Source organism: Gadus chalcogrammus, chromosome 21, assembly GCF_026213295.1.
Source record: "Gadus chalcogrammus isolate NIFS_2021 chromosome 21, NIFS_Gcha_1.0, whole genome shotgun sequence".
Taxonomy (NCBI): domain Eukaryota; kingdom Metazoa; phylum Chordata; class Actinopteri; order Gadiformes; family Gadidae; genus Gadus; species Gadus chalcogrammus.
The window spans coordinates 14,836,808-14,849,207 of NC_079432.1; the positions used below are offsets into that span (position 1 = coordinate 14,836,808).

General features: G+C 47.7%; 1 protein-coding gene across 1 annotated transcript in view; it reads left to right on the forward strand.

Moving 5' to 3' along the window:
- map3k5 (mitogen-activated protein kinase kinase kinase 5) overlaps positions 1-12,400 on the forward strand; it is a 51,190-nt gene that overhangs the window by 17,081 nt on the left and 21,709 nt on the right. The window contains exons 4-10 of the mRNA XM_056580931.1: positions 961-1,154; positions 3,762-3,930; positions 4,752-4,858; positions 7,997-8,167; positions 9,581-9,693; positions 11,165-11,324; positions 12,048-12,201. Of these exons, the coding sequence (XP_056436906.1) occupies positions 961-1,154; positions 3,762-3,930; positions 4,752-4,858; positions 7,997-8,167; positions 9,581-9,693; positions 11,165-11,324; positions 12,048-12,201 (1,068 nt within the window). The remainder of the gene's footprint in view (positions 1-960; positions 1,155-3,761; positions 3,931-4,751; positions 4,859-7,996; positions 8,168-9,580; positions 9,694-11,164; positions 11,325-12,047; positions 12,202-12,400) is intronic.

The window sequence follows — 12,400 nt, forward strand, 5'->3', positions numbered from 1 at the left end:
CAGAAGAGAGCAACATTTTCTAAATGAATTACCAAAACCAGTCTATTGCTCCGCCACCTCCCTCCATGTGGCTCTCTGATATTGAGTTGTGTTGCATTCACGCTCCTTGGATTGACAGGCAGAGTGGATTCCCAAAGCATCAGGCAGAGATGCCCTGATAGGTCAGACATGACCTCAGAGCGGTCTCAATCCAAACTGGCCCAAACAAAGGAAGGTTCAGTCACCTCAAACGGGTGGCTGTGCCAACTATCAAATTACAATCAAACAATACTGTGGTACAGAGGACAAGCACAGTGCCTACGTCAACAGTGGATCTGGGAAAAAGGGCTTTGACATTTTCTGATCCTGCAGCCTATTGTGTTATGAATAGATGAGTGGAAATGTTAGTCTGACCATGATTCAAATAAGTAATTGTTGGCCCAACAAATATTTGCAAATATTTTCTACCCATGACCCAAAAGTGTAGACACTGAATTCCACCTTTTTGAATGAAGGCAATACAACAAAAAGTGCTGAACATTGGTTATATTTATTAATAATTTCTCTCATCGTTTCGTAATACATTTTATGTGTTCATGAGATGAAAAATACAATAAACACAAACCATAAGTTTAATAATGGATTGATTTCAACAATAACCTACCCACATTCCCTCCTTTTTTTTTTCTGAAAAAACAGCAAGATTGAGCCAAGATACTTTGTCACAAGATAAAACACTTCAGTTATTTGTGAATCATGGCTCATAACTTCGCCAGAACTCGTAAATTCCTGAGAATTTTCCTTTTGTCTGCCAGAATATCTCTTAAATCTTCCTAGCAACACTTTTAAAATATAACAACCCAGTTAAAAAAAGTGTGTGTTTTCCCACAGTAAACCGCACTCATTGTTGTGCTCCACACGCCACGTTGCCAAGAGCACGCTGCAAAAGTGCCGGCGCTCAACGCTCCGTTTCCCTTGCAGACGTGCTCGGCCAACTACACGTTCATCCCCTACATGGTGACGCCCCACAGCAAGGTGTACTGCTGCGAAAGCAGCCTGATGAAGGGCCTCACCGAGCTGATGCAGCCCAGCTTCGAGGTGCTCCTCGGACCCATCTGCATGCCCCTGCTGGACCGCTTCGTCCAGCTGCTCAAAGTGCCCAAGGCCAACTCCCAGTGAGTACACGCACGCACGCACGCACGCACGCACGCACGCACGCACGCACGCACGCGCGCACATGCACGCGCGCACCCACGTACACACACAACACACAACGTAGACATACATACACAAACGTATACCTTGGGCAATCTGCCATCATTATTTAGCTCATGCCCACATTTGGTCAATTACAGACAAGTGTGTCTGCACACACACAAACACGTACATTGAATGAATGATGTGCTACTTCTTAGGAAGCCTCAATCGATCAATCAAACATTATTTCTCTAGCGCTTCTCTGGAAAAGTGGCATCACAACGAGCAAAACAGGGCAAACAAGGACAAGCCACCTCAGGAACAGGACATTAATTTCGAAAGTCCTCATTGGAATGAATTCATCAGAAAAAACGTTTGTCATTTGAACTCTTTAGAGCATTTCAATGACAAGCGTTGAACACAAGTCAAGTGCAACATGTAGTTAGGGCTCGGGGTACGACATAAAGAAGCATGGTCTTCATGGGGTATAAATGCTGCTGTCAGTGGGCCAATTTGCTCTGGCAGTGTTGAATAGTCCTGCACAACACGCTATTGTTTCCTCTGTTCTCGTGGACGCCAGAGCGCCTGCCAAAGGCACGGCCGCGTTCACGTGGACGTGCACTACAGCACACCTACTTCACTGTTCCAGGCACTCATGTCACCCTTGATCCCCATGCGAAGGAAGAGGTGTTTGCCTCCGTGTTTGACTCACAATGGATCCTGCATTGTTGGTCAATGATGGCAATGATGTAAAGACATCCAATTGTGCTGCGCTTGATTTAAAAAAAATAAAATAAAAAAAAAAATAAGAAAAATAACAGGTCTTGCGCGTGCTTGTACACTTCATGCCACCATAACCGTACACGACGTCTGGTGTTCAAGTACCTAATGCGTACTTAGTGACTGGCACTTAAGCTTTGATAAGCTTTGTTGTTATTACCTGTGGTTTTATGAGCTCTTGGTGATCTTAAACACAGCCACGCTCTCAGATGAGTGCCTTTGAGGGTGTATCATTAACCAGACAAGGATGTAGCTCTCCGCTGCACGAAGCACTTCGATGTTCCTCATGGGAGGCATGGAGGCTGGACATGCGTCTTATCTTAATAAAGCATCAAGCTGACATATTAACATCGGGATGGGTGACACCGTTTTGCTGATTTGCAGCTCTGTTGCTGGTTAACAATGAATGATTCAACAAATTGCCCTACACAGAGACACACAATAGATAGGCAAGGCAACTTTATTTATGTAGCACTTTTCATACACAAGGCAGACTCAAAGTGCTTCCTGCCATGGATACAGACACACACACGCACACAGACGCACGCACAGACACACACACACACAAAAAGACACGCACACACACACACACACACACACTCAAACACGTGCATTCATCTTTAATGCCCAACAGTAAATAGATAGAAATAAAGAACTTAGATATTTCTAATTGCTACAGACTAACATCCAATAACTTAAATGTGTGTTCAAGTGTCCAAACGGTGCACAAAAAAAAAACGAATTTCACCCAATAAAAAAGTAGGGAACGGTTTTCAGAACCCAGTCGGTCATTGCGTCACCACCAAGTCGGAACAGGTGGGCATCACCTTAACCAATGGTGTCGCCTGCTGAGGCTTTACACGCTTTGAGACCGAGCAATATATATATATATATATATATATATATTTATATACCTACTAACCCCTATCCTACCCCACTGCATGATCAAAGCAGTGACTTTGATACGCCTTTACTTTGAAATATGTTACCTTATTCAGTCCAGATCCCCTGAATGCAACCTCCTCCAACCGACATCTCACCGCCTGAGCCCTGCCATTGATTTGTTCTTCGGTTTGGTTAAGATGACCGTAATAAAGAACGAAACCTCTCAGTGTCTGTCTCTTTTAGAGCTATCTGAGACTTCTTGTTCATTTCTCATCCCGAAATAACCAGGCTATCACTGTCACCGGATTTACACTCAGCCGTCACAGTGGGTGTGAGGGAAGGTGTAACATCTGATCCTTCCAGTGTATGTGCAACAGGGCGCCTTTTGAAAAACTGACCTGGGGCCTGATTTGCTGTGTTGTCGTGTTGAGACTTGGTACGCTTGCACACTGTGTCAAGTTGTATTTTTAAAACTTGGAATAATGCACATGAGTGACACACAGAGAGACATACAAAGACATACACACAGATACAGATACATCCAGTGCCATGGCTGTATCAAATCAAGTCTCTTTTTATTTTCCCAAGAACACATCCAAATAGGAATATCAATTTTTCACTGTATTGATAGAGCCGCTTTTTCAAGGCCCTCAAAGCGCTTAACATAGCAAGCTTCAGGAAGGACATCCCACACGCCTCGTCCACTTCCAGTGTTTCAACACTGTCCTTTAGCAAGCGCATTCAGGTCTGCAGTGGTAGACTATCGGGGCCACCTCTAAACCACCTCGCACTAACAAGCACCGGCTTTGAACCACATCCTGTCGAGTTCATACCCTCTCAGCTTCTCCCTCTCTGCCCATCGTTGTGGTGTCCTCCTAATACGTTCATGTCTGTTGTCCCCCCCCCCTCCCCTCTCACAGCCAGTACTTCCGGGAGACCATCCTGAACGAGATCCGCAAGGCGCGGGAGCTGTACACGGGCATGGAGCTGGCGGCCGAGCTGGAGCGCATCCAGCAGCGTCTGGACAACGTCGAGTGCCTGTCCTCGGACATCGTGATCAACCTGCTGCTGTCCTACCGGGACATCCAGGTACTGCGTCTGCACAATTCACATGCACATGATTCTTCAGTGGAAAATTGATTATGTGTGTCCCATCCCATCCAAAAGAACCTTGATTGAAAACAAAATGAGGGAGCAAGAAAGGTCATGATTTTGTTACACGTGTATTTACAACAGCCTTTATATTCAGCCTACATAACGCCCTCTGTTGAATGTGTTAACAGGGCATCGGGGCGCCGCCCCCCCGGCCCCCTATACCTTCAGCAGAGCTCCTATATCTCATTTTTGTCCTGCTGTTTCCTACTGTTCCAGTTATTCTCTGTAGACCAGAGGCCAACATTCTTATTCCCCGCATTGCTTTAAGTTCCCCGATGCATGCAGAGTGTGCGTTTGTGTGTGTGTGTGTGTGCGTGTGTTTCCTCTTTAGTGTAGTGGGGGATTCCTCTCACCGTCGGCGGTGCCCGGGCCCATTTGAATTATTGATGAGAACAACAAGCATGGGAGCGACACTGAATTATTCATTTCAGCTCTGGTCGGGCGCTAGTCAAACATTGGCACCTAATGTGAAAAAGAGAAACCCATTATGGATATTATGGACATTATAGGCATTTTATTCAGACGTTCACAGTGCAGATTTCCACAGATGGATGACAACTTGGAGTTGGTTTGAGCTTTGGACATTGTCTGTGATTGACGCACCAACATTTCATGCACACAACCACACGTCACACACACACCTACACGTCACGCACACGCTTAGTATGCAATTACACATGCACGCTCACTGCACACACCCATTGTCCTGCCCAGAGGGAGGTGTTCCTCTTTAATCACACCCTCTCCTCCCCCAGGATTACGAGTCGATCGTGAAGCTGGTGGAGACGCTGGAGAAGCTGCCGACCTTTGACCCCGTGGCCCATCCTCACGTCAAGTTCCACTACGCTTTCGCACTGAACCGGTGAGTTGTGCAGCCCGAGAAACAGGAGTCAAGTGCCTGGGGTACAGACAGTTACCAACGGTACTGTGTCTGACTGCATGTGTGCGTGTTGAATAAAAATGTCCTTGACAGTTTTTCAATCCAATGGCCAGGGTTTTATTACCTATAAAACATATATTTCAACAGCTTTCTGTTAATTCTGAGCAGGAAATAACCAGAAAAATCAATAGCGTAAAATGCAAAAACGAGAGAAAGGGAGGGAGAGAGAGAAAGAAGAGGATTTTGTGTTTACCTGGATGACCACATCCTTACATGTGGATTCCCTAACAGACGAGACATTTCCTCTCACTAAAGCCAGACAAGCAGGCTGATGGCATGTGTAGGCAGCCACAAGTAGGCCGATGGAGGAGATAGTGAGCCTCCTGTCTCACTAGTTTCCTGTGGCTCTGGCAGCGCCGTGAGCTCCCATCACAAGACACTGTGCTTGTGCGCCCCTGCACATTATTTCATAAAGGCTTAATGAGTTGTCGATATTATTGCAATAATTTCTCACTGCAGGGTATTTTTGTGAGCAACACAACATCTAATTTGAGTTTCTGTTGTGGTTGTGTGTTGATTTATTTTCTGACATGTCTTTATTGACACGTTTTCATACATGATCTGATTTGTTCTCTTTTAAGTCGGATGGTTTTTCATGACGGGGGGAATCATTTTAAACACACACACACACACACACACACACACACACACACACACACACACACACACACACACACACACACACACACACACACACACACACACACACACACACACACACACACACACACACACACAAACAGGAAGCTGCGTTGTGTGCTGTTCTTCAAGCCCAAGTAGAGTGCACTGAGTCATAGCTGAATAAAACTCACACACACACGCACAGCCCCCTGATAGTGTGCTTTTAGAGATAAGAAGCCATTGAAATGGTGGTGAGAGATGAGGGAGAGAGAGGGAGAGGGAGCATCTGAGGAGAGAGAGAGAGAGAGAGAGAGAGAGATGCAACTAGGCTTGCAGATACTCTTTTCTTTTCAAGAGGGACGGTGTGTGTCACTGTTGTACAGAACACTGTGTCTTTTCCCCTGCCCCCCCCCCACACACACACACACACACACACACACACACACACACACACACACACACACACACACACACACACACACACACACACACACACACACACACACACACACACACACACACACACACACCATCTGGGCCATTGCCTTGGTGATGGTTGAAGCCTCTCATATGTCTCAATCTTGCCCTTAAGATCTGGGGAGACAGAAAAACATCGGCATATATTTGTGTTCTATGCAAAGGGATAAGGCTGTTGGCCTCTGAACACTACTTACCTTATTAGTTGGTTTAATCTGATGATTTCCTGCACTCTCTTAAAGTTGCTGCCCAGGAGCTCTTTAAGGTGGACGTTAATGGGAGCTAAGCCGTCTGTTTTTGTGATTAATTGAACAAGTTGCTTACATCCCACGTACTAAATTCGCCGGATCAATCCGATTCAAAGCTTTTGATCGGATTTGTCTTTTCCTTGCTTTTACACTCCGAAGGAGACCCCCGACTCCCAATGCGGCCCATTTGAAATTGATCAGTGTGTGATCCCACGCTTCACTGTGTAATCCAGCTGTAAGACGCGTAGACGCTGCCTAAGGACACTGAGGGAGACGGAGAGGAAGGGGGAGAGAGGGAGAGAAACCAAGAGGGATAGAAGGGATTGGAAGGACGGAGAGACAGGGGGAGAGACGAGAGGAGAGACGAAGAGAGGGGCGGGGAGAGAGTCAGAGAGGAGGAGAGACGGGAGAGAGGGGCGGGGAGAGAGTCAGAGAGGAGGAGAGACGGAGAGAGGGGCGGGGAGGGAGTCAGAGAGGAGGAGAGACGGAGAGAGGGGCGGGGAGAGAGTCAGAGAGGAGGAGAGACGGAGAGAGGGGCGGGGAGAGAGTCAGAGAGGAGGAGAGACGGAGAGAGGGGCGGGGAGAGAGTCAGAGAGGAGGAGAGACGGAGAGAGGGGCGGGGAGAGAGTCGGAGAGGAGGAGAGACGGAGAGAGGGGCGGGGAGAGAGTCAGAGAGGAGGAGAGACGGAGAGAGGGGCGGGGAGAGAGTCGGAGAGGAGGAGAGACGGAGAGAGGGGCGGGGAGAGAGTCAGAGAGGAGGAGAGAGAAAGAGACAGAGACCCAGAGAGGAGGAGAGTTGGAGAGACAGAGAGAGGGAGAGACAGAGAGAAGAAGAGACGGAGGAGGAGGAGAGACGTAGACGGACGGAGAGAAACTTGAGAGAGAGATAGGGAGGAGGAGAGATGGGTTTAGACAACCTAGGGTCTTTGGTGCAAAAAAAATAACTTTTTATCCTGTGTGCTTCTATGAGACGTCCTTGTGCATTTTAAATGTCAAAATATCCCCCCCACACAAAGACCCATCTGACTATAATTAAAATAAATACCAAAAAATGTGCCGCCTCCACACAGAGGCGTGCAACAAGTGCACCACAATAAGATCCTTACAGAAGGCTCACTTAGAGATGCGTCAAGGACCATGTGCCTTCCTCCTCCATCACTGCATTTGGTATAACCAGTCCCGAAGGCCCTCATGGCAAACGGCCACGTGCTAGTTCTGACACATGCACGCACACATGGGGGATTGAGAGGCTGTTATCACACTTAGACAACGTCTCTGCTTTTTACACTTAATTACAACACTGGGGGAGACTGACTACAACTCACAGGTCAGGAAGCAGACGTCTCCGCCATATGTCCCTTAATTGCCTTTTGGCCGACGGATTTGAGGCTGATGGGAAATGTGGTCCATTTTGTTTGTTGACTCATGGCGACCAATGTGTTGAACCACATGTTGACCTATTTGTGTGTACCTATATATGTTTGTGTGTGTGTCTTTGAATATGTGTGTGCGTGTTTGTATATTTCTCTGTGTTTGTGTATATCTCTTTGCATAATATATGTATTTGTGTATGTTTGTGTTTTATATATTTTTGTGTGTGTGTGTGTGTGTGTGTGTGTGTGTGTGTGTGTGTGTGTGTGTGTGTGTGTGTGTGTGTGTGTGTGTGTGTGTGTGTGTGTGTATGTTTGTGTGTGTATATGTGCGATGCCTGCAGCCGTAACCTGCCCGGCGACCGGCAGAAGGCCCTGGACATCATGCGGCCTCTGGTGGAGGGCGAGGAGCAGGTGGCATCGGACATCTACTGCCTGGTGGGACGCATCTACAAGGACACCTTCCTGGAGTCGCACTTCAGCGACACGGAGAGCCGCGACTGCGGCATACGCTGGTGAGGAGAGAGAGAGAGAGAGAGAGAGAGAGAGAGAGAGAGAGAGAGAGAGAGAGAGAGAGAGAGAGAGAGAGAGAGAGAGAGAGAGAGAGAGAGAGAGAGAGAGAGAGAGAGAGAGAGAGAGAGAGAGAGAGAGAGAGAGAGAGAGAGATTCAGTGCCACTGCTGTATCAAATCAAGAACACAGCCAAATAGGAATATTCATTATTCCCTGCATTTATATAGCCGCTCTTTCAAGGCACTCAAAGCGCTTAACATCCCACACACCACTGCTATCGCAGTGGAGAGGTAAGGAGCCAGAGACCGGGGGATTATGTAGGGTACCCAGGCTGGGAATCTGGCCAGGACACCGGGGTAACCCCCCCCCCCCCCTACTCTGACCATGACATCTTGATTCATTGGCGGTGCATTGTTGCGTGCGTCCTGTTTGTTCCTGAACACATGCGTGTGTGTGGAAGGTACCCAGCATGCACCAGGATTTGTTTATGGATTTGTTTACCCATTTTTCTCATTATCGTTTAGTTAGAACACGTGTATGTGAATGTGTTGATGCCTTTCATTTAATTGGATGCATCCATAGAATGGTAGAGTGCTAGATAGATACATGGATATATTGATATCTGTAACGTTTTTTAGTAACTGAATGTTCTTGACCTTGCACATCTGTGTATGAGATGAGCTACATATTGTGGATGGATGGATGGCTGGATGGATGGATGGCTGGATGGATGACGGGTGATTAGATAATTCCCTCCTCTTCATGGTTGATGAGCTCGGCTGTGCTCCGGGAGGGCGGGAGGTCTGTGGGTGCTGATGGAGGAGCTGATGGAGGCTGAGTCATAGCCACAACACACACTTTGTGTTGAGAGCCCCAAAGCCTCCTCACTGCTTCCTCCTCCAAAGAGCTTTCCGGCTCCTCTCTAAAGACGTCTGTCCCTCTGTGAACACGCACGCTGCTTCTCCCGTCCAGCCGAGACCACGTCACCGCCGTCGTTCAGTCTGAAGGCTTCTGAATGAAGTCCTGATATCAGAACGTGGCTATCTGCCCATTCACCATTTAACTAATGACTCATGAAGCTCCTTGTGACGGCGGGAATGCTAATCGATGCGGCGCAGGTCGGAGTTCAACACCTCGCTCGTTGAGAAGAGAGCACTTAATAACAGGGCATTCACATCCCTCTGCCTTTTTGCTCCTTCTACAAGGAAATGTGCTTGTTTCACCAAAGCACCGTCAAGGCACAAAAAACAAACCTCATCTTTGCCAGCTACTTTATTAAGTATATATGAACATCCTCCCGACATTTTGCCCACCTGGGGTCTCGTTAGTTTGTCCCCTCTGACCTTAACGTCACATTATGGAGTAAGACCAAACGCCATCTCCGGTGTTCACCGCTGTCATCTCCTCTCCCTCCAGGTTCAAACGGGGCTTTGAGTCGGAGCCCACCCTCCACTCGGGCATCAACTACGCCGTGCTACTGCTGGCCGCCGGCCACCAGTTCGACACCTCCTTCGAGCTCCGCAAAGTCGGTGAGTCCCCACTACGTCTGCGCCCTCGTCACGGTGACGCCAGGAGGATATGACAACACCAGCCCCCTCTCCCTCCATCTCTCTCTTTCTATCTCTCTCTGTCTCTCTCACTCTCCCTTTCTCTCCCTTTCTCTTTCTTTGTCTCTCTCTCTCGCTCTCGCTCTCCCTCTCCCTTTCTCTCTCTTTGTCTCTCTGTCTCTCTCACTCTCCCTTTCTCTCTCTCTCTCTCTCTCTCTCTCTCTCTCTCTCTCTCTCTCTCTCTCTCTCTCTCTCTCTCTCTCTCTCTCTCTCTCTCTCTCTCTCTCTCTCTCTTTGTCTCTCGGTATCAACTCAAGCTCCATTGAAGGTTGCCATTTTTGTTCTTGTTCTTTTGTCGATCTGACCTTGTTAGACAGTATACAAACACACACCTTACCGGGCTTTTAGTTTTTCTTGGAAAAAACAAGAGGACAGCCAACGTTCATTGTCAGGTACATGATTGTCCACCCTTCAGTTGTATCTAGAACAGATGTAACCTTCATCGGTTACAGATTGTAAAGATTTAACAGCAGTTGCAGATTGGAAAGGTTTTATATCAGTTACAGATTGGAAAGGAATAACAGCAGTTACAAATTGTAAAGGATTAACAGCAGTTATGCATCGTAAAGGTTTAACAGCAGTTAAAGAATGTAAAGGTGTAACATCCAGCAGTTACATTTTATGACAGTTAAACACGCAGCAGTTCCAGATCTATGCGCATCGGCTCTCCCTCCTGATCGATGCCGCCTGACACTGACAGGAGAAGGAATGTAGTCTGTTTTTAGACAAACAGGGCCTTCCCCTAACTCATGTCCTGTCTGCCAGACAGAGTCTGAGTGGGGGAGAACCCAAAGGAATCTGCTTGTTTTCGCCGTGCAGGCCTGCGTTCGTAGCTCCCAAGACACCTGGTGTAAATCGCCTTTCCCCAACGCTGCACCCCGGCATTTTCCCACAGTCCTGTTTCGTGGAAAACAATTCCCAGAAACAATCACTCCTGGGATATGTGGTGTCAGGCAACATCTGTCAGGGGAACAAAATGAAAGGACGTTGTGTTAGACAGTTGGATGTTATCAACCCTTTGTTGATAACATAGTGTTGTTAGGACATTATTTATTACGTCAACCAATTATATTTGCCTATTTTATTGTACTGTGCAGCGCATATAATATTGTAATTTAAGATGTCTCATATAAGATGAGATGTTCCTTGATCTAGCATATCGTCGTAACACATATTCTTTCCAGTATTCTATCATTTTGAGAGATAAATGCTGTGCATTTTCATGAGATATGTGGGGAAAGCAAAGTGATCTCCCGCGTTGGTCCATATGGTCTAGCGCCGCGGGGTTGGGCTCGTGATGAAAGAACCGACAGCCCACTGTAGCAAGCCAGGCTACACACAGTAGTGCTGACTGCAGGTGTGTGTGTGTTTGTGTGTGTGTGTGTGTGTTCAGGGGTGAAGCTGAGCAGCCTGCTGGGGAGGAAGGGCAGCCTGGACAAGCTCCAGAGCTACTGGGACGTGGGCTTCTTCCTGGGCGCCAGCGTCCTGGCCTCCGACAACACCAGGGTGATCCATGCCTCGGAGAAGCTCTTCAAATTAAAAGCCCCCATCTGGTGAGGCGGGTTCTGTCGGTTGTTGTCCTGGGCACGACCCCCCGGACGGGCTGCACACCGGCAACCGGACCCTTTGATGGCCTTTGGGTTGTTTTAACAGGCTTTAGCTTTCCTTTTGTGTGTGTGTGTGTGTGTGTGTGTGTGTGTGTGTGTGTGTGTGTGTGTGTGTGTGTGTGTGTGTGTGTGTGTGTGTGTGTGTGTGTGTGTGTGTGTGTGTGTGTGTGTGTGTGTGGATAAATAGATAGGTCTGCCTGTCTATATATATATATATATCATGATTGTCATAGTAAACAAGGCTAAAGGAAAGGTAACCCTGCAGCACGCCTACAGTAGAGATAATCAATTAGAGCAGGACCTCACACTCCATGGGATCGCTGTGATAAAGTCACGCTTAGCAGCCCTCACTATTCACTATTGTAGTCTACTCAATTCCCTCCAAATGCACTTAACATCAAAAACCAGAATACCAATCCCAACCAAAGTATGTCATCGTGCCCTGAACCACGCAGCACTTCTCCTCCACCGTGCGCTGTGAGGGGATATGGTTCATGCTTTTAGCGTCAGTCCCGTGGGCGTCTCTGTCACCTCGCTGAGAGCTCCATCAGACGGTGGAAGACAAAGCAGTCCTCCACCGGTGTGCTGCCCGCCCACAGCACGGACCCCCCTGTGTACACCAGGGCCTGAACCCACTGACCGCCGTCCCCCCGTCCCCGTCCCCCCCAGGTACCTGCGGTCGCTGGTCGAGACCATCCTCATCTACCAGCACTTCAAGAAGCCCACGGTGGAGCAGCCGGTGCCCAAGCAGGAGCTGGTGGACTTCTGGATGGACTTCCTGGTGGAGGCCACCAATAAGGAAGTCTCCTCCGTGAGATTTCCGGTAAGTGATTTGACCAGTGTTGTGTGTTGAGTGTGTGTACAACTAAAATAAACAGACATCCTTTTATTTTTATTAAATCCCTTTTAGCAATGGGTTAGGTGTGTGTGTGTGTACAATCAAAAATAAACACTTCCTTTTATTTTAATTAGATCCCTTTTAGCTGTTTGTGTGTTTGTGTGTCCAATTTAAAGTATATGCT